The 22,122-nt window shown below is 43.9% G+C and overlaps 1 protein-coding gene across 2 annotated transcripts; it reads right to left on the bottom strand.

Moving 5' to 3' along the window:
* Nucleotides 1-28: 28 nt before the first annotated feature.
* On the bottom strand, nt 29-16,353 carry LOC142217966 (solute carrier family 41 member 1-like). 2 transcript variants are annotated; one of them, XM_075286310.1, is made up of 11 exons: nt 16,193-16,353; nt 10,056-10,393; nt 3,078-3,185; nt 2,927-2,998; nt 2,580-2,724; nt 2,352-2,498; nt 1,906-2,050; nt 1,698-1,777; nt 1,484-1,618; nt 1,136-1,284; nt 29-448 (listed from the first exon to the last, which is right to left on the bottom strand). In XM_075286310.1, the coding sequence occupies exons 2-11, from the start codon at nt 10,359-10,361 to the stop codon at nt 263-265; spliced, it is 1,473 nt and encodes a 490-aa protein (XP_075142411.1). In that variant the 5' UTR covers nt 10,362-10,393; nt 16,193-16,353; the 3' UTR covers nt 29-262. The 2 variants fall into 2 exon arrangements, with proteins under 2 accessions (XP_075142411.1, XP_075142412.1); XM_075286311.1 differs by lacking the exon at nt 16,193-16,353 and adding an exon at nt 13,377-13,517.
* Nucleotides 16,354-22,122: the final 5,769 nt, after the last annotated feature.

Below are 22,122 nucleotides of genomic sequence, written 5' to 3'. Positions count from 1 at the left end.
ACCCCCCCCACACACACCACAAGACTCATTCGGGGCAACTGGTTTTATTGTAAACAGGCGGCATCCGATTTCTATATAAATAAAAAGACCTGGAGGTTCCCTATAAATCCGCGGTGTCGGCTGATGATAAATATCTCTGGATAATCAGTCCGTCTGGTGTCGTAGAAAAGGCAGAAGATTCTAGTGTTCCTTTCAAGTACAAGTTTCGTAGCAAAAAAAAAGGAAAAAAAAAATATTAAAAAAAATCTTGGGATGAGTCCAGTCAGTCCCCCAGCTCCGACTCTGCGCCAGTAAGGAGCCAGACGATGCGGAAACAGACCGCCAGGAATCCGGTGCCCAGAAGGTCGCCCAGCGCTGTCAGGTACGGGATGGAAAAGTTGTCAGGGTCCAGGCCCCTCCTCCACATGAAGCGCACGATGAGGTCAGCGACGTATAATAAGATGCAAACCTGTAATACCAAGATAGATATAAGAGGGGGGAAGTCTCATACAAGATCTCTGCTCGCTGTCAGTGACTGGAAACAGTCCTATCAAGTTTGTAGGTGCTGGATAGAAAGGGGTTAAATATGTGATTAGTGGGGGTACAACATACATCAGCCCCATCAATTGGCTGTTTATAGTGCTGTGCTGATGACATCACTTCATCAGTCACATGGTACAGCAGCAGCTCAGTCCCATCCAAGTGAATGTGGCCAAGCTGCGATAGCTTAGTATTCATTTGGACTACCCCTGAACTAAGTGGGACAGAGGATCCCCACACATCAGCTGCGGACTCTCTCCTGTGCCGATGATGTCACATGGTACAGCATAAACTCAGTCCCATACAAGTGATGGGACTGAGCTGCAATACCAAGCACAGTCACTAGACAATGGATAGCGCTGTGCTTGGTATTGAGTGAGGAGCTTGAGTGCTCACCTGAATGCTGCAACCTCTTTAACCAGATGATCGGTGGGGTCCTGGGCGTCAGACCCACCAATCACACATTGATGACCCTTTAATGCTTGCATTCACTGACAGCAAGATCTTAAGAGTGTGCTGGGGGTCCCTGAGATGTGATTGGAGCAGCAGTGTGAACGCTTCATTGAAATGGGGGACCTGGGACCCCTTGTTCTCATGGGTGGGGTCCGTGTGTTACCTGTAGGAGGGCTGCGAGCAGGTAGAAGGTGATGAACAGTGCGGTCAGCGAGGCGTGACCTCCCTGCAGCAGGTGGATGGTGTACAGGAAGACCAGGTGCCCGGGCACAACCAGAAGGAATAACACTCTGGCAGATTTAGAGTTAACACCTGCAAAAAGCAAGAAAAAGAGGAAAATGTGGAGCAAAATCTGCAGAAGTGGAAAGTAAGTCTTATAAATCCTGAGCAGCAGGAGCTTCATCTTGGGCTCATTGTCGCCCCCTACTGAGTAATATGCGAGCTGTCATGAGGAGTCGGGGAAGGGATGTGACAAGGTCTCAGTATGGGCCTGTGGTCTGCAGCCTCGTACCTGAGGAGAAGAAGGTTGTGCAGGGGTTGGGCCAGTGTTGTCTCATCTTGTAGGGCAGGACGCCGGGCATGCTCCAGAAGTGCAGGAACGTGGAGATACGACTTGCCTGAATAGCCACAAGATTCCCGGCCACTCCTGGAGGCCACAAGTGAAAAAAAGTAAATATACAGCCAAAAATAAAATCGTAGATATACGCAAAATCGTGTCTACCTACCATTTATAACAGGTGTGAACACCGCCATGCCCTCGAACTTGGGGTCCGTCACTGTCTTGTCTAAGATAAGTCCACCGATACTACAATGCAGAATATGGAGAACAAAGAATCAGGCTCCACCCATATCGGAATAAGCCCCACCCACACGTGTTGTCAGGAGACAGTCTATGGACAGCGACCCCTCCAAGTCCGCTCCACCAGTCTCTACCTGCTAATGGACATGGCCACAATAACTGGCTGCCAACCGGACTTCAGGACTTCAGCAATGGCCGGACTCTGTTTAGCGATGGCCACCCACAGCGGGATCAGGATGATGAACACAGCGCAGATGAGTGGGGAGAGGTACTGAACATCTGGATGGGGTACACAGGATTTAGGGTTAGACTATAAGGACAAGGACATCGCTCCAACCATTCTTCTATCCTCCTTCCATGAGTCCTATCACTTTATCCATCCCTTAATCTATTTCTCTCTGCCTATCCCTCCCTCCATCCTTCTATGATTACTATGACACTATCCATTCTTCTTTCACTCCATCCATGACTCCTATCCCTCTCTCCATCCTTCCATCCCTCCCTCCATCCTTCTATCACTCCATCCATACATCTATGGCTCCATCTCCCCCTCCATCCACTTCTTCCTCCCGTCTCTTACCTATGTAGCTGAACAAGGAGCTGCTGATTCCAGCCAGCAATGACAGGGTGATGAGGTCTCCCAGACTGGCGGCGATAGGAGTCGCTACATTGTCGGGGTTAATTCCGAGCTTCCTAGATGCAATGATGACCCCGACCATCACCAGACCTAATGGACAGAAGTGCAAAGAAACATGAAAGAAGGGACAAAGCCGACGACGACCAGGACAGAAGTGATCTCAGGTCTTACCCAAGGACAGGGCGGCAATGAAGGCTGTGGTCACACTGCTGGCACAGAGGACGGCCGCCTGGTCCAGCTCTATGTATCCTTTAGACAGCGCCCCCAAAATAATAGCAGCAATGGCGGCCAAGAGACCCACAACTGTGGCCTGAACCTGCAAGACAATGTATTGTATCAGGTCTCATGTGCACGACATGGCGCCATATGGCGGTGCATGGACTGCACTTCAGATTTCTGCTATGGACACATCTCTCAGGACCTATAGTCATACAGATCACCAGGAATTTGGGATTGTTGTTATGAAACATCCCAGACATATATATTATTATTATATTATAAATATTGGGATGACTTACCTGGATTAAAGCCAAATTACTGATCGCCATCTTCCATCGCTCGCTGGGGTCGTCGAGCTGCCCGGTGTTTGCCTGCAAACCGGATAAAGGGCATTAGGACATAAGACACCAAATAGAAAGACACCACAGTGAAACGTGCACAAAAACTTACAGCAGTGGAGAGCCGAGAGGCCAGCGTCATCTCCAAGTTACCCTTGAGACCCACCAAGGCTGGAACCAGAATGAAGACCTCGGTGATGGTCCTAAAAACATCCCAATGCTGCAAGAGAAGAAGAACAACAACAAGGGTGTAATGAGGACAAACATGGCGTCTCCAGTGGCCATTACAACACTAGTCGGCCCTAGGAAGAAGTAAGGACCCATTACTGACCACTCCTGCCACGCTAGCGCCCCCTGCAGTATGGGAAAGTCTACTAAGGAAAAGCACTTATCTAACCTCTTGGCTGATGCAACCCTTACCAGGTCACAAACAATAAGTGCCTGCAGTAGAGACTGTCCCAGACAGCAGGGGGCGCCAGGAGGGGGTCATCATGGACAACCCATAAACCTCATTGTACTGACAACAGCAGGGATGTGACAGCAGACAGATCATGTGACACTAATCCGACTGATTATCTGGTCTTTATCACAGACATGTAGGTTGGAGGTGATGCAGCGGAGATCTGTCTGGTCTGCTGATATAGCTTCACATACAGAGCAGACAGATCAGTTACTGAGCAATGGACTTAGTCCCCGGATAGATCAGTGGGTCCGCCATAGGTTGAAGAGCAGAGGACGGTAACACAGCATGTCCACTGACTGCTCACACCTGGAAAGAAGCTGTAGACTTATCTATACGTTGTGTGCAGTGTAAGAAGCCTGGCCTCAGTGTGACTGCCGATCCCGACATCCCATAATGCATTTCACATGTACTGACCAATGGGAGCGAAATACTGCCTCTAATATTAACACTATTCTGGCTGGATCTGCAGCCACAACTATCCTGTGTGTCCCAGTCCTGCGCTCTGAAAGTTCTGGTATTTTATTACTACTGTCTATAGCATCACCTGCACGGGGAGAGTGAGACAATGCAGCAAAGCTGTGTGCATGACGCTTCAGACAATAGTGATAGTAATGCCTGTACAGTGTGTCCCTCGTGTCCAGGATACACAGGATAGTTGTGGCTGCAGATAGAGAAGGATACTGTGGCTGGAAGTATAATGGTATCTATAATGGATCCATAACGTGACCGACACAAGGATTGTTCTGAGAGTCTCCAATGTAGGTGTCAACAGAGGCTTAAATGGCATTTACCCCTAAAAACTGGAAGGATATTGGGCCCTCTCTCTGTTAGGTACCTCTGGTGTCCCCAGTGTCATGTATTCTGCAGGGTATAATAGAAGCCACAATGCAGGTGTAAACAGAGCCTTACGAAGGCCAAGTCACCAGAGCCGTCACCCATCTTTCCCAACCTTGAACGTTCACTCAGCCTAGCAATGTAACCAGACAGGTGTGGGGGATGTGTCGCTGCGCAACCTCATTGTAAACCATCCCTTTATGAGTTCAGTGTGATTTTAGGTCAGCGGAACAAAAGTCGCCGAGAGCGACTAAAGAAAGATCAATCCCGTCCAACCATGAACCTTGAGATACGGACATGACTAAATATGGGGCAATAATGATAAAAAAAAATCTGTTCTGTTTATAACTCACAATAAAGACGAAACATGGGAAGGGGTCAGGCTGCAAGAAAGGGGGAGGTGCACCGAGGGTAGGTTCAGGAACGTCACATTGGATGGACACTAAAGTGCCGCCTTCTCCGGAGCCTGAGATGTCGCTGCCGGTATTTATATGCCTAACAGTGAAATCAGCCATGTAATGACTGGAGGGAACTGGAACCCCGATATAATAACCCTTCACGTGCCAAGACGTCTTAATAACTCCAAGCCGGGAGTAGATTAAATTCTTTCCAAAAACACATTTAAGAACTTATCTTCTAAAGACAATATCAAGACAGAATTGAAGCTACTTCCACCTCTCGGAGCAGTGACTGCGGCACCTGAAGGGTTACTGTATCAGAGTTGCAGTTCTGACTCCAATCACTTCATTCATTACCTAACCATAGATACAAAGTATCTGCAGCCTTGGGGGACGTTCGGTCATTCCAGGACCTTTATGACATGCTATAAAGATAGGCGCGTCATGGTTAATGAGTGACGGCACCGGGCTAATATTTGGGGTGACAGGTTATGACAGAAGAAGCCTCAAAATATCATCACGCTTAATTTGGGAGTACATACTTGAAAGATATCCATCAGTAGGCCAGCTGCCACCATGCCCATCCCGGCCATCAGGAAGGGCAACAGAATTTGGGCAGTGATGGAGAAGACCGTCTCCTGGAAAAACCCGTGCGGGAACCTTGACAACTTGCATCTGAATCCCCTCAGCTTCTGCCCGTGATAGCAGAACTCCAACTCCAAATGAGTGACCACCATTTTATTTTGGTTTTAGGGCAAGGATCGCCAGAAATGTGAAGAATGAAGAATCTTCCAGGATCTTCCAAAGAGCCAAAGAAGACTTGTATCCATTGACATCGGAGAGAAAGTTTCCAAATCCAGTGGTAACTTTTAGGCTCGTCAGTGCCCAATTCTTAGAATTTTCCTTAACCCATAATCAATCCAAAAAGGAAGAAAAGGACTCGGAGAATTGGCCGTGGTCTTGGGATGGCTGCAGAACCTCTTGTAGGGATCTCCAGGAGGATAAAAATGGTGGAAATGTTTTGAATCTGCAAAGTAAAGTCTCAGAATTTTGTGTAAAGAAGTAAATTTTCACCAGATCAGAGTCTCGTGTTCTCTTCTCCTCCAGTGTCGGCTACAAAAGTCAAAAAAAGAACAAAAAAAACTGGAGAAAAACCCGACTAACCAGCTATGAGGGCTACAGGTCCTCGGGCAATAATGGGTTTAACAATGAATCATGTGGTTATCACTGATAATGTACATGTGCTGAGGGCCAGATCTATACATAGGCTTCATATCTCCCCTGCACAAGATCCAGGATTCCGTTACGTAGCGATCAGCTCGCTCCCCGCCTTTAGTCTATCAGTGGGACGTCAGCACAATATTCTCCTCTAGATACGGGAGAATAAGACGCTTTTACTAAGAATGCAAAGAAAGTGGAGAAGATCAGTAATTCACTCTCTCTCCTGTGCTGGAGAGGAGACGTCAGAGGGTAAAGTCAAGAGTGTTTCAGAGCGTTATCTGTGGACTGCGTTCCCTGGGAGCAGCCAATGGCGAGAGAGAGATTCTTATCAGCCGTCGTCGCTTTTTTTTGTCACTAGTTTATGAGAACCTAGATAAAGATCCTGGCGGGTCGACTGTCCCCAAGGTAGAGGAACGTGGACTAAATATTCTGGAGCAGGTTTATAAAAGAGAAGACGGATCAAGTCTGTCCATATAAGGGGGGGGGGGAGGGGGAAACAAGACCAAAAATAAAAACTTATAACTATACATCTGACTGTCTGTAGAACATGACTATAGCTGCCAAATATACTACAAATACTACTGTACAAACGTACAATACTACAACCCGATATGTGCAAGAATATAACTACTATAATACTACTCCTATGTACAAGAATATAACTACTATAATACTACCTCCTATGTACAAGAATATAACTACTATAATACTGCTCCTATGTACAAGAATATAACTACTATAATACTGCTCCTATGTACAAGAATATAACTACTATAATACTACTCCTATGTACAAGAATATATCTACTATAATACTACTCCTATGTACAAGAATATAACTACTATAATACTACTCCTATGTACAAGAATATAACTACTATAATACTGCTCCTATGTACAAGAATATAACTACTATAATACTACTCCTATGTACAAGAATATAACTACTATAATACTACTCCTATGTACAAGAATATAACTACTATAATACTACTCCTATGTACAAGAATATAACTACTATAATACTACTCCTATATACAAGAATATAACTACTATAATACTACCTCCTATGTACAAGAATATAACTACTATAATACTACCTCCTATGTACAAGAATATAACTACTATAATACTGCTCCTATGTACAAGAATATAACTACTATAATACTACTCCTATGTACAAGAATATAACTACTATAATACTACTCCTATGTACAAGAATATAACTACTATCATACTGCCCCATGTACAAGAATATAACTACTATAATACTACTCCTATGTACAAGAATATAACTACTATAATACTACCTCCTATGTACAAGAATATAACTACTATAATACTACTCCTATATACAAGAATATAACTACTATAATACTACTCCTATGTACAAGAATATAACTACTATAATACTACCTCCTATGTACAAGAATATAACTACTATAATACTACTCCTATATACAAGAATATAACTACTATAATACTACTCCTATGTACAAGAATATAACTACTATAATACTACTCCTATGTACAAGAATATAACTACTATAATACTACCTCCTATGTACAAGAATATAACTACTATAATACTACTCCTATATACAAGAATATAACTACTATAATACTACTCCTATGTACAAGAATATAACTACTATAATACTACTCCTATGTACAAGAATATAACTACTATAATACTACTCCTATATACAAGAATATAACTACTATAATACTACTCCTATGTACAAGAATATAACTACTATAATACTGCTCCTATGTACAAGAATATAACTACTATAATACTACCTCCTATGTACAAGAATATAACTACTATAATACTACTCCTATATACAAGAATATAACTACTATAATACTACCTCCTATGTACAAGAATATAACTACTATAATACTACCTCCTATGTACAAGAATATAACTACTATAATACTACTATGTACAAGAATATAACTACTATAATATAATTTTAGTTTCATAGCGATTTTTAAACTCACAATGTCTAGTGTCTATTTTGTCTTCACTATGTGTTGTCTATGAATGTGTGCCTCAGCCTAAGGTGGCGATCTGATTTTTTAAGAAGATGAAATAAAGAAGTTGTTTTAAAAAGTTTTGAGTTGCGGACCCTTACATCAAAGCTGCGGCTTTGAAGAAACTATATTTGTACAAATCCACTCCGGTGAGTCAAGGAGAATAGGGTCGTGCACAAACCTTGATACCACTCTACAAAGGACGATAAGGGTGAGCTACTTTATATCTTTCTCTTTGCATTTAAGAATATAACTACTATAATACTGCTCCTATGTACAAGAATATAACTACTATAATACTACTCCTATGTACAAGAATATAACTACTATAATACTACCTCCTATGTACAAGAATATAACTACTATAATACTGCTCCTATGTACAAGAATATAACTACTATAATACTACTCCTATGTACAAGAATATAACTACTATAATACTACTCCTATGTACAAGAATATAACTACTATAATACTCCTCCTATGTACAAGAATATAACTACTATAATACTACTCCTATGTACAAGAATATAACTACTATAATACTACTCCTATGTACAAGAATATAACTAATATAATACTACCTCCTATGTACAAGAATATAACTACTATAATACTACTCCTATATACAAGAATATAACTACTATAATACTGCTCCTATTATATAATATCTTCATCTATCCTGGGAATCCCAAAAAACATCTTCTCTATATAAGTCAAAATGTAACCAAAGAATCAATCAGGTTTTCTGCACATCCGACAATTAAAGCTCTATTCTTGTGTAGAGAACTTGATGTCTTATTTGGTTCTTTCGTCACATTTTGATTTGTATAGAGAAGATGTTTTTTGGGATTCCCTGTATAAATGAAGATATTGGGGTTTATGGACTGTAACCCCTTCAGCACCTGAGGACATTCTAGACCTCGCGGACACATTAGACGTTCTACCTGACCAGCCTGTAACAATCCATAATATATACAATACATAGAGACTGTGATAGATGTGATCAGTCACACGGCAGCGCAGACATAGGCAATGACAGCAGTGACTCAGCAGAGCTGACTCAGCGCACTGTATACAGGACAGACCGCAGCTCCTGCCCTCACCACCCTAGGCACTGAGGCCCAATATACCCCAGGAGACTGTGTATTCATGTAGTGGTCACAACCAATGAGATATATATATATATATATATATATATATATATATATATATATATATATATATATATATGTAGATTACATAATTCCTAGACAAGGATTCGGAGAGAGAGATTTACATCATCTCAGGGGCACGTGGCGGGTACAAGGGAGCCCAACAGGGACACACAGCCAATGACTAATATGGCCAGAACCAGCGGTGAGGTCACTCAGTTTTACCAGAGGCCAAATTTAACAGCAATACAGAGCCGGAATGAATCAAAGCGTAACTAGGCCGGCCTGCCTTTCAGAATCCTGGAAAGTTAGGTACAGTGCAGCCGTATGAATAATTAACATCCAATTACTTTCCCTGTAAATAAGAAAAGACGGAACAGAAATTTCATCCACGTCATCGGCTCCTCAAGTCACCCCTTTAATGCAGAGGGTTAACTGACATCTCGTTGCACTCGTGTTCTCATTCTATCCAGCCATGTGCCGGCCTCACTAAGCTGACAAGTCAGTGGCATGAGCACATGCTGTCCGCCAGGCCTTATCTGATAACAGAGGGTAGAGTGACCCGTCCTCCGTGCCAAATAGAATTAAAGGGGACCTCACATAGAACCAAAGCCCTGGACCCTGCCAGTATAAAGTATTCACACCCCGGGTTACATGGCAGGGCTCAGCACTCCAGATGTTGTGAAACTACAACTCCCAGCATGGATACTAGCTCTGCTGTTCTTGGAACTCCTACAGAAGTGAATGGAGCATGCTGGGAGTTGTAGTTTCACAAAGGCTGCTCTTATATAGGGGAACTCATCCATGTCACGCTCTGAGTCTGCCGACCAATGTGGTAGAGACTGGTGCAGCCTACAGGAACACAAGTACCTGCGCACACGTCTGTAAGGGCCAATACCAGCAACAAAAGCATCAAAAGATCCCATAGAAAGCATCCGAGGAATAGTAATAAGTGACACCTTGTATGTTCTGCTCCCCTACCTGCACCATATCCAGCACCATGCCAGCCATCACCATGCCAAGCCCTGCCAGCAGGTACGGGAACAAGACCTGCAGGGCGATGGATATAGAGGACTCATCTCCTGGTCTGGGCATGGGGGCCTTCTTCTCGGGCGGCGGCGGTGGCGGGCGCTTCTCTGGAATGAGGGGCACCTCTTCCTCCACGATCTCCCTGTGGACGCCTCGGTTCTCATTCTGTTTGCCTTTGTTCTTTGCTCTGTGTTTGGAGCGTTCTGCGTTCTTGGCACGACCCTCCTTCCTCCTCTGCCGGGTGTCCTCACCCTTCATGGTGACTTGGCGGGGCACCGGGACCTTTTTTTCTGCAGAGATAAAGGTTTTATTTACTTTGGTGAGCAAAAAACAACAAGTCATAGCGATAAAAAAAATAAATAAAAAAAATCAATGAGATGAACTGATGGAATTTTTTTTTTTTAAACTGCAGTACCAGTTATGGCCACTGGGTGATGATACAGAACAGAATAATTTGATGTAAGGCTACACGGAGACTTTGCCGTCACTCCTGACACACAATAAGATCACCATGGTCAGTAGAGTTGCATTGTGTCTCCAGGGTTGTTGCAATAGTGGTTTCTTGTTGCAAAACAATCAAGCTCCTGGATAACAAGCGCTCCATCCATGGTCCCGTGTTCTCCTGATCAGTGGGTGTTTAAGAGGTCGGACCCCCCCCCCCCCCCATTGATCTTTCCATTTATCCCGTACCCTATGGATAAGACAAAGCTTCCTTTTGTGGAAGATACTGCTTGTAGGACTTTTGTTTCTGCATATTTTAAGTGGAATGGGGGGACCGAGCCCAAGCGCTAGTGTGTCTGCAGCCTTAGAGGGGTATCCCAGGCTACTGAACTGAGGACCCATTCTTAGGATTGGTCATTAATTGAAGACTGGCAGGGCTCCGACACTACGGCCCCCCGCCATTGTTCAGCATTTAGATGCATGCTGCGGCCTCTTCACTACTTACCAAGCACAGCGCTATAACTTGTAGAGTGGCTGTGCTTGGTATTGCAGTTTAGCCCCTGCTCACCTGAATGGGACTGAGCTGATAATCAAGCCATGTGACCGATGAGGCGAACACAGAGCGCCACTGCCCCTTCAAACAGCTGATCAGTGGGGGTCCCAGATGTTGGATCACCTAGAATCTTCAATTAACTGCGCCCCACTTCACCATGTGAATTCACCCGTAACCCAAATTTGGCCGTGTCTCAGATAGATTATGGGATGATTCGGGGGAACTCAGACGTCACCCAGAGACATGCGTCGTATTGGTGTACAGTATACGGCTGCACTCATGTAGGATCTGATACAAGGACTAGACTATGTGAACATGGTGCTAATAGAAATATCCAGCATGTCCAAGCCCCATTACAGCCCCTTGTGAGACCCCCTGCTGACCCCAGCAGCCGCCCTGCACTAGTGCTCCCCACCATCAAGACACCAGGATCAGGTTCCAAAGTAGCTTCCAAGATGATCTCAGACACTATAAATACGGCAGCACCTGTTTATAGGCCGGCACCCGCCATATAGTGTTCTCCGAGTGCGCAGATCTCATCCACGTGGAACATACGAGGTGAAGTATAGAGCGCTGCTCTGGAGGAACATGATACAGCCATATACATGAAGAAGTCCGAAAATACTCCAAACTCCTCCACAAGATCTCCGCTTGTTGTCAGTGAATCAGAACTTTCTTCACAAGATTTTATAAGCAGATTAGGTTTCTGTTCGAGGAGTCCTCAAGTGAACACCCCAAACGGAAATCCACACACAAGTGTGAACCTAGAGTTCAAGTTTGTTTTCTTTCTGTGCTGATACAATGTAACTAAATACCAAGAATGGGGGTAATTGCTCAGACTGGATACAACTGTAACAAACCCTCTGCTGTGAGAAGTAATGGCTCTGTACAGGCCCCAGTCTCTGACAAAAGACAGAAAGCAGCAATTGCTGAAAATGTGGAAGAATTGAGATTCCCCTCTATTTCCAGTGAGAAGCTCAGGGCGACTATTAGGGTGCATTCACACTGAGTAAACGCTAGCTTATTTTGTAGAGTAAAATTACACTTGTAAATTTTGCTATCCCATTGACTTCAATGATATTTTTTTACAAGTGTAAAAATACGCCTGTAAAAAATACGCCTGTAAAAATACGCCTGTAAAATGTCATTGAAGTCAATGGGATAGCAAAATTTACAAGTGTAATTTTACTCTACAAAATAAGCTAGCGTTTACTCAGTGTGAATGCACCCTTAGACTGTAGTCACACACTGCAGTGTTGCTGCCATTTTTGGAGCAGTTTCTTAAATGAAAGTATTTTTCCTGTAAATTTAAGAAACAGCCCCAAAATCAGCATCTAAACTGCAAGTGTTTTTTCCAATCCTGTTTTCGCTGCACTGTGTGAATGCATCCTTAGGCCGGGGCCCCACGTGCTGGAAACGCCATGGCAGAAACCACAAAGCTGTAGAGAACCTGCAAGGTGGATGGAATTGTAGTGACTCCCATCCACACATTGCAGAAAAATACGCGCAGTGGACACGCTGAGATTTCCAAAATGACAACGGTTTTGGAAATTGCAACATAGAACGCGGTGGGAAAAAATTGTTGGTTTTTCCTGCAGCTTTCTTGCTACATGGGGCCTTAGCTTAAAAGGGATTTTTTTGGAGTTGAATATGGCTGATCTGTCCTTACGACAGGGGGAGAAGGGGGTAACACCCAGGACCCCAACAGATCGGTCACATGAGCAGTGACGTAAGTCTTGTGCGCCCGATGCAATCTTTTGTCTGGGGCCCCCTACCTTGATAGTGATGGTTACGGAACTTTAATCCACCTTAGTGTGATTCAGATAATCTGGGGGTCTCCTTGGTTTATGGGTCAGATGGAAGCTGTAATCCCAATACTGATGCCTGTGTTTATGGGTCCCCTAAGGCTCCTGGGCCCCGCACGACTACACTCTCTGCACCCCCACAAGTTACGCCCCTGCACATGAGCCATTTGTAGCTCAGCCCCATTCAACTCAATGGTCTGAGCTGCCATACCAAGCCCGACCACTATACAATGTACGGCGCTGTGCTCGGTAAGCGGTGAGGACACCATAGCCCCTGACTGACCGCTGCGGCGTCTTCATACAGGTAAGTGGTGGGGTCCGGGGGTGTCAGACCCCACAAATCACATACTGATTAACTATTTTAGGGACCTAAACCCCTTTAAATTCCTTTAAGCACATGCATAGGTTAATGAACATGCATAATTAATGAAATGCATAAGCTCCTCCCCCTTGACCCTCCACCCCACGTGTTACCTGTGGAGGATCCGCCTCACTACACACATACTTATACAGGTGTCAGCCCTCCAGTCTTCCCTGCCTTGTGTCTATGTCTTTGGCTCTTGTATTTGCCCCTGAGGCTCCTTCTGTGCAGTTGTATAAAGCTAATTGTTTGCACAAGCGGCCATATTAGTGGAGGCAGCTCTGCCACATCTCACAACACAGGAATCCAGAAGGAGGCTGGGAGCAGGCGCAGTGACGCGGCGGCCATCTTGGTTGTGGCAGCAAGCCTCTGGCGCTATCTGCGGCTTAGAAGACGCTCGAACAGGCGCAGTTTCGTGCGGTTTGCTCGGTTTGGATCCTTCTAAGGTCTGGTGTGTGTAAGACTCTCTCAGGTTTTAGTCAGTTTCACTCCATTATCTGTTTTCAGTTTCTTTGGGGTTGATGTGTAGCTCCGCCCAGACTCCACCCACTTTTTGGTCGGGAGGGCTCCTGCCTCGTCTATGGGGGGAGGGGGTCACTTTGTGTAGAGTAAACCTGGTATATGACTTCTATTAATATTACATGTCCAGTCTGGGGATGATATTCTGGCACAAGGAGAATTCCTCTAAGAGAAGACATATCACCTCTAAAGGATTTCCTGTGCTCTAATATTGATAGGTTATCCTTAGGCCATAAATATCAGATGGGTAAGGGGCCAGGACCCCTGCCGGCCATCCTTCAGTCTCTTCACTACTTATCAGCCACAGTGCCATCTTTTGTTTAGTGGCTGTGCTTGGTATTGCAGCTCTGCCCCAGTAACTTGAATAGGACTGAGCTCCGATGGCTCAAACAGCTGATCTGTAGCGGTCCCTCTCGTCACTGCCCCCTAGCTAAGGAGAACGATGCAAGTATTGCATTTTCCAGGGGTTTTATATTAGGATAAGGTCATCAATTTGCAATGGGTGGGGGTCCGACACCTGGGAATCCCACTGCTCAGATGATCCTTGCGGCCTCTTTACTGAATACCAAGCACAGTGCTGTACAGATCATTGTGGCTGCACTTGGTATTTCAGCTCAGCCGCACCCATTTATCTGAATGGGACTGAGCTGCTTCTGTACCAAGTGACTGATGGACATGAGAAGAGGGCACAGCTTAAAGGGGGGATCCAGGATATTTTAGTATTGTGCCAGGAGGCTGAGAAAGGAAAAAAAAAACAAAACACTCTCCTATCCCTGGTGTCCCAGGGTTTCTCTGGTGAAAGACCTCGACACATGTGACCGCTGAGGCCAAACAGCAGCCTTAAGAAAGGAACCGCCGGTGACATCCATGAGTGATGTCCTGTGTGATGCCGTGGGTGCCATGTTCATTCACTGGAGCATCATTATTGTCTCCCTGTTACTTGCCTTCCTCTTGTCTGTGACCGGAATGGGAGAGACTGCAGTGGGCGCTCTTGTTTGGTGCGGCAAAGACTTGTGGCATTGTAACTGGAGCGCGATATCATACTGATACATTGTAACCAAATCCTGATATCATACTGATACATTGTAACCAGAGCTTGATATCATACTGATACATTGTAACCAAAGCCTGATATCATACTGATACATTGTAACCAAAGCCTGATATCATACTGATACATTGTAACCAAAGTATGGTGCCATACTGATACATTGTAACCAGAGGCCAATATAATAATGATACATTGTAACCAGAGCCTGATATCATACTGATACATTGTAACCAGAGCTCGATATCATACTGATACATTGTAACCAAAGCCCGATATCATACTGATACATTGTAACCAAATCCTGATATCATACTGATACATTGTAACCAAAGCCCGATATCATACTGATACCTTGTAACCAAAGTATGGTGTCATACTGATACATTGTAACCAGAGTCTGATATCATACTGATACATTGTAACCAGAGTCTGATATCATACTGATACCTTGTAACCGGAGCTCGATATCATAATGATACATTGTAACCAAAGCCTGATATCATAATGATACATTGTAACCAGAGTCTGATATCATAATGATACATTGTAACCAGAGTCTGATATCACACTGATACATTGTAACCAAAGCCTGATATAATACTGATACATTGTAACCAGAGTCTGATATCATAATGATACATTGTAACCAGAGTCTGATATCATACTGATACATTGTAACCAGAGTCTGATATCATAATGATACATTGTAACCAGAGTCTGATATCACACTGATACATTGTAACCAAAGCCTGATATAATACTGATACATTGTAACCAGAGTCTGATATCATAATGATACATTGTAACCAGAGTCTGATATCATACTGATACATTGTAACCAGAGCCTGATATAATACTGATACATTGTAACCAGAGCCCGATATAATACTGATACATTGTAACCAGAGTCCGATATAATACTGATACATTGTAACCAGAGTCCGATATAATACTGATACATTTGTAACCAGAGCCCGATATTATGAGAATAGATTATATCCAGAGCTAGCGGTGAGCTATCACCAGGATACATTGTAACTATAGTATTGTGTATATTATAGGGGTTACTAGATCTAAGGGCCCCTATGTCTGCAGCAAACCCTCAGCTGTGAGAAGTGTTGGGTCTGGACAGGTTTGTTCCCATTCACTGACAGCAAGCAGAAATAATAAAAACATTGAGTCACTTGTTACAGTTTCTGGATTTTTCCTGATACACCCTTTCCTCCCCACACCCCCTGTATACCAGGGACCCTGCATGCTAATAAGAGCGTTGGGTCTGTCTGCCCAGCGTCGCCCTTGGATACTGCCCAGGGCCTTGCTGCCTCCCCTACACAATAGCATTAGCTGCAGATCCATTACCTGGGGGGTAATTAAAGCTTCCTGCACCGCGGCTGTAATGAGCTGGTTGTTTGGCCCTTGGTCTCGGCGGCTGCAGGTCGCGCGGCGGTCTCTGTGACAGTGACGCTTCTACAGCTGTTCACTTTCTGGGGCCACATTCTCAGCGTCACGGCTAATATAACCGGGTTAGATTTCTGTCGGCTCAGCTTTACTCTCCTTTCATGAGCAAGTGAGACTCGGAGGGGTATAAGCGGTGCTGGTGGAGGGACGGGCGATGGATAGATCACCCAGGAGGTCACCGCATGAAAAAAAATATTTCTGCCTCTGTTCAGTAATAGAAAATACTACAATCATACGGTAAAAAGATGTGTCCACAATGAGAAAAGCAAGAACAGCGCCACCTGTATCCACAGGTTGTGCCTGGTACTGCAGGTTGGCTTGGTTACAGAACATGGGGCTGATCTGTCGTTTCTGGAGGAAAGCAGCCATCTTTTTCTAATTTCATTTTGTAAGTTAGTAGATGGTTTTGCAGAAATAGCGCCACCATTGTGCATAGGCTGTGTCTGGTATTGCAGCTTGGTTTGCATCAAAAGTCAAGGAACAAAATTGTTTATCGTTGGATCCAATAATGGAAGTCTTTCGATAAAATGAAATGGACAGAATTAGAAGAGCAGAAACAGCGCCACTTCTATCTGCAGGTTGTGTCTGGTATTGCAGTTTGGCTTGATAAATCTGAACGCTGCTAATCTGCAGTAACATGCAGAACCTGTGGCCAGACGTGGCACTGTCTCTGGAAGAAAGCCACCATGTATTTCTAATTTCAACGTGTATAAAATAGATGTATAGAAATAGCGCCACCATTGTGCACAGGCTGTGTCTGGTATTGCAGGGTACTGCTTGGACTATAAATTCAGTGACCAATACATATTGTATGTTGCATAATACAATTTCCATGAGGCTCATTGGGTGCATTTTGTAGCCCCTCAGCTAATGCTGAGCTGTAGGGGGCACCGCAGTACAGGGAGGTCTGATAGGGCAGACTTTAGTGTCCCGCTGCTCTCTCATTGTACATTCCAGCCGCCCTGTGTCCTGTCCTCAGCTGCTCTGTGACCCCCTCGCCTTCCTGCATTAATGCTGCACATGGGGTTCCTGGCCGGATACCCGCTGCCTGGTGCACAGATCCCATCAGACTGGCAGAGGATCCGGACACAGACTAGGAATCAGTGACTATTACATGTGAGGCCTGGAGTCATGAGCAATGGAAATCAGTGCCAGACCAAGAATGGGTTAATCCAGTCTCAGTGCCGCCCATTCAAATGGTGAAAAACCAGAGAGTCCTGGCACCCCCTAGTGGTGAAAAGATAAACTGCACCTGCACACAAGCCCCTCATTATTCGGTCTAACCACTGGACTTACACAACTTTCTCATAGGCTTTAATGGTCTCTGCTTGCTGTCACTGACTAGAAATGCCTTAGAAGCAAAACTTTAAGAAAAAAAAAAGTTCTGCATCATTCAGGGGGACTGTCATGGCAGCCATTTTGTCTGTCCTGAGGACTTGGGTAGTCACAGCAGTCAGTATCACATTCATTGAGCAGAGCACAAACATGTTCATGATTTACAGTGAAGATTTATAAGGTTTCCCGGTACTATTCCGTTATCGGGCCAGCAGAGCTTATCAGCACCAGCATCGGGACAGCAGCAGTCAGCATTTCAGCATTGGGAATGACATCTGAGGACTGACTGCTGGCCCGATGCTTGTGCCCAGCTCTCCTTCCATCTGCCCGTACCCCTCTCTGGCCCAGCTCTCCTTCCATCTGCCCCTCTCCCCGCCACGTGACTAGGCTTGACCGACATTACTAGTCGCCGGGACGCTGCAGGAAGTTTGTCCCTCTGGGTCACCATAGCTCCCCGCCGTTACTATGGTCAGCGCATCCCTGAATCTCCGCCGCCACTTTCAGGACCCTTTATTGAGCCCCGGTGTGTGCTATTTTTTTCCTTCCGGTCTCCGTTCTCTGTGCCGGCCATGGCTTCCAGTGCGAGCGTCTTTCTTTCCTCCTGAACGCTAATGGCCAGAATGAGAGCGCCGAGGTGAGGCCTAGTCGAGTGGCAGGGAGAGGGGGTACGGGGCAGATGTAAGAAGAGCTGGGGGGCAGCACTGGGAGGATGGATGGGGGCATTGATGTACTGGTTACTAGAGACAGGGCGCCAGCATCGGGCCAGCAGTCAGTCCTTGGGGCGGGCCAGAGAGGGGTACAGGGCAGATGGAAGGAGAGCTGGGCACAAGCATCGGTCCAGCAGTCAGTCCTCAGATGTCATTCCCGATGCTGAAATGCTGACTGCTGCTGTCCCAATGCTGGTGCTGGTAAGCTCTGCTGGCCCGATAACGGAATAGTACCGGTTTCCCTACATAGTATGGCGCCACCTGGTGCTCATAGTGTATAGCAGTGTGCACGTCCTCCTGATGAGCTGAGTGCTGGGGGACGCACATGCTCAGTCACTCTCCCTGTGGCCTAACAGCTATGGTGATAGGAAGCCAGAAGAATTGTGAGTCCAGCTCTGGATAAGATCTAGTGCAACTCCAGATCAGTAACAAAGGCGAGAAACGAAATATTCATAAAGTCACCAAAAGTGTTATGGAAATGTTACCTATAAATGTGCAGTGTCCGGAGAAGAGAACACTCCGAAATATTGTACAGTGGTGACTCAACAGAGGCGAAGCATGAAGAAATGCAAAATGTATAATGGGCCCTACATACAGTGTGCTAGATAGAGTAAGGGAATAGTGTACTGGGACAGAGGGAGGATTGGGGTCCCCTCAGAATCCAGCGCAATGTAGTAACCCCTCCCCCTGCACCCCTTATAGCTACACCCCTGACTCCAAAAATAAGATGTAACTGTTACAACCAGACATCACCAGCAGGGGGCAAATCCTCAAATAGGAAACTACTGTTTATAATTGTATTGTATTTACAAGGACAGCACCAGCAGAATAGTGAGCGCAGCTCTGGAGTATAATACAGGATAAGTAATGTAATGTATGTACACAGTGACTGCACCAGCAGAATAGTGAGCGCAGCTCTGGAGTATAATACAGGATAAGTAATGTAATGTATGTACACGGTGACTGTACCAGCAGAATAGTGAGCGCAGCTCTGGAGTATAATACAGGATAAGTAATGTAATGTATGTACACAGAGACCGGCAGAATAGTGAGTGCAGCTCTGGAGTATAATACAGGATAAGTAATGTAATGTATGTACACAGAGACCGGCAGAATAGTGAGCGCAGCTCTGGAGTATAATACAGGATAAGTAATGTAATGTATGTACACAGTGACTGTACCAGCAGAATAGTGAGCGCAGCTCTGGAGTATAATACAGGATAAGTAATGTAATGTATGTACACAGTGACTGCACCAGCAGAATAGTGAGCGCAGCTCTGGAGTATAATACAGGATAAGTAATGTAATGTATGTACACAGTGACTGCACCAGCAGAATAGTGAGCGCAGCTCTGGAGTATAATACAGGATAAGTAATGTAATGTATGTACACAGTGACTGCACCAGCAGAATAGTGAGAGCAGCTCTGGAGTATAATACAGGATAAGTAATGTAATGTATGTACACAGTGACTGTACCAGCAGAATAGTGAGTGCAGCTCTGGAGTATAATACAGGATAAGTAATGTAATGTATGTACACAGCGACTGCACCAGCAGAATAGTGAGCGCAGCTCTGGAGTATAATACAGGATAAGTAATGTAATGTATGTACACAGCGACTGCACCAGCAGAATAGTGAGCGCAGCTCTGGAGTATAATACAGGATAAGTAATGTAATGTATGTACACAGCGACTGCACCAGCAGAATAGTGAGCGCAGCTCTGGAGTATAATACAGGATAAGTAATGTAATGTATGTACACAGCGACTGCACCAGCAGAATAGTGAGCGCAGCTCTGGAGTATAATACAGGATAAGTAATGTAATGTATGTACACAGCGACTGTACCAGCAGAATAGTGAGCGCAGCTCTGGAGTATAATACAGGATAAGTAATGTAATGTATGTACACAGCGACTGCACCAGCAGAATAGTGAGCGCAGCTCTGGAGTATAATACAGGATAAGTAATGTAATGTATGTACACAGTGACATTGATTTATAGATAGATGAGTAGATATTACATATCAAGGTGTATTCTGTTCAGGAGGACATGTTACAGGACATATCTATCACTCCAGCCAAAATTTGACATATAATTCAGGGCTGGAGGGTCAGAGCTTAGCAGAAGGAAAGAACTTTAAAGCTGTTCGGCCACTTTGGGCCCTATGTTGGGTATAATGCAGTGTATCACTTTTGCAGTGTTATAGATATGGCGGAAGATATTGTATTTAGAATTTACAAATAAGGGAAAAAGGTTGAGGTTGATGGGAGTGGAAAATGCTGATTTTGCAGAGATTTACTGATGAAGCTCCACATTATCTGGTCAGCAGATCTGGCTGATAAAGCGCATTCATTATATATTTCATGTATTGTGTCAGCCCAGTCACCAGCATGTCAGATATCGCTGAAGTTGCTTCACGTGCTCAGCAGAACACACTGGACTGGAGATATCTGAGCGGAACCTTCCACTGTAAGGGAAACAACACATTTCCTTCCACTGATCATACCCACATATAATATACACCCCCGCACTGCCCTACTAACACACAGCACACTGCGACCTGACCGCAACTTGTCAGCAACTCAGCGACACGAAGGAAACTGAGAGCAAAACCTACTGAGCACCAATTGTAATAAAACTGAAATATCATTATAGATCATATGGAAGTATAGCGGTGTAAATATCAGGTACTTATATTCTTGTACATAGGAGTAGTATTATACTAGTTATATTCTTGTACATAGGAGTAGTATTATAGTAGTTATATTCTTGTACATAGGAGTAGTATTATAGTAGTTATATTCTTATACATAGGAGTAGTATTATAGTAGTTATATTCTTGTACATAGGAGTAGTATTATAGTAGTTATATTCTTGTACATAGGAGTAGTATTATAGTAGTTATATTCTTGTACATAGGAGTAGTATTATAGTAGTTATATTCTTGTACATAGGAGTAGTATTATAGTAGTTATATTCTTGTACATAGGAGGTAGTATTATAGTAGTTATATTCTTGTACATAGGAGGTAGTATTATAGTAGTTATATCCTTGTACATAGGAGCAGTATTATAGTAGTTATATTCTTGTACATAGGAGCAGTATTATAGTAGTTATATTCTTGTACATAGGAGGTAGTATTATAGTAGTTATATTCTTGTACATAGGAGCAGTATTATAGTAGTTATATCCTTGTACATAGGAGCAGTATTATAGTAGTTATATTCTTGTACATAGGAGGTAGTATTATAGTAGTGATATCCTTGTACATAGGAGTAGTATTATAGTAGTGATATTCTTGTACATAGGAGCAGTATTATAGTAGTTATATTCTTGTACATAGTAGGTAGTATTATAGTAGTTATATTCTTGTACATAGGAGCAGTATTATAGTAGTTATATTCTTGTACATAGGAGCAGTATTATAGTAGTTATATTCTTGTACATAGGGGGCAATATTATAGTAGTTATATTCTTGTACATAGGAGTAGTATTATAGTAGTTATATTCTTGTACATAGGAGCAGTATTATACTAGTTATATTCTTGTACATAGGAGTAGTATTATAGTAGTTATATTCTTGTACGTAGGAGAAGTATTATAGTAGTTATATTCTTGTACGTAGGGGCAGTATTATAGTAGTTATATTCTTGTACATAGGAGAAGTATTATAGTAGTTATATTCTTGTACGTAGGGGCAGTATTATAGTAGTTATATTCTTTCACAATTCTCATTACTTACACAGAGCAGATTATTCAGCAGGGCAGCACATGATAAATGTCTCCTG

The sequence above is a fragment of the Leptodactylus fuscus genome, chromosome 9 (genome assembly GCF_031893055.1).
Source record: "Leptodactylus fuscus isolate aLepFus1 chromosome 9, aLepFus1.hap2, whole genome shotgun sequence".
Taxonomy (NCBI): Eukaryota; Metazoa; Chordata; class Amphibia; order Anura; family Leptodactylidae; genus Leptodactylus; species Leptodactylus fuscus.
This window is presented reverse-complemented; position numbering and strand designations above follow the sequence as displayed.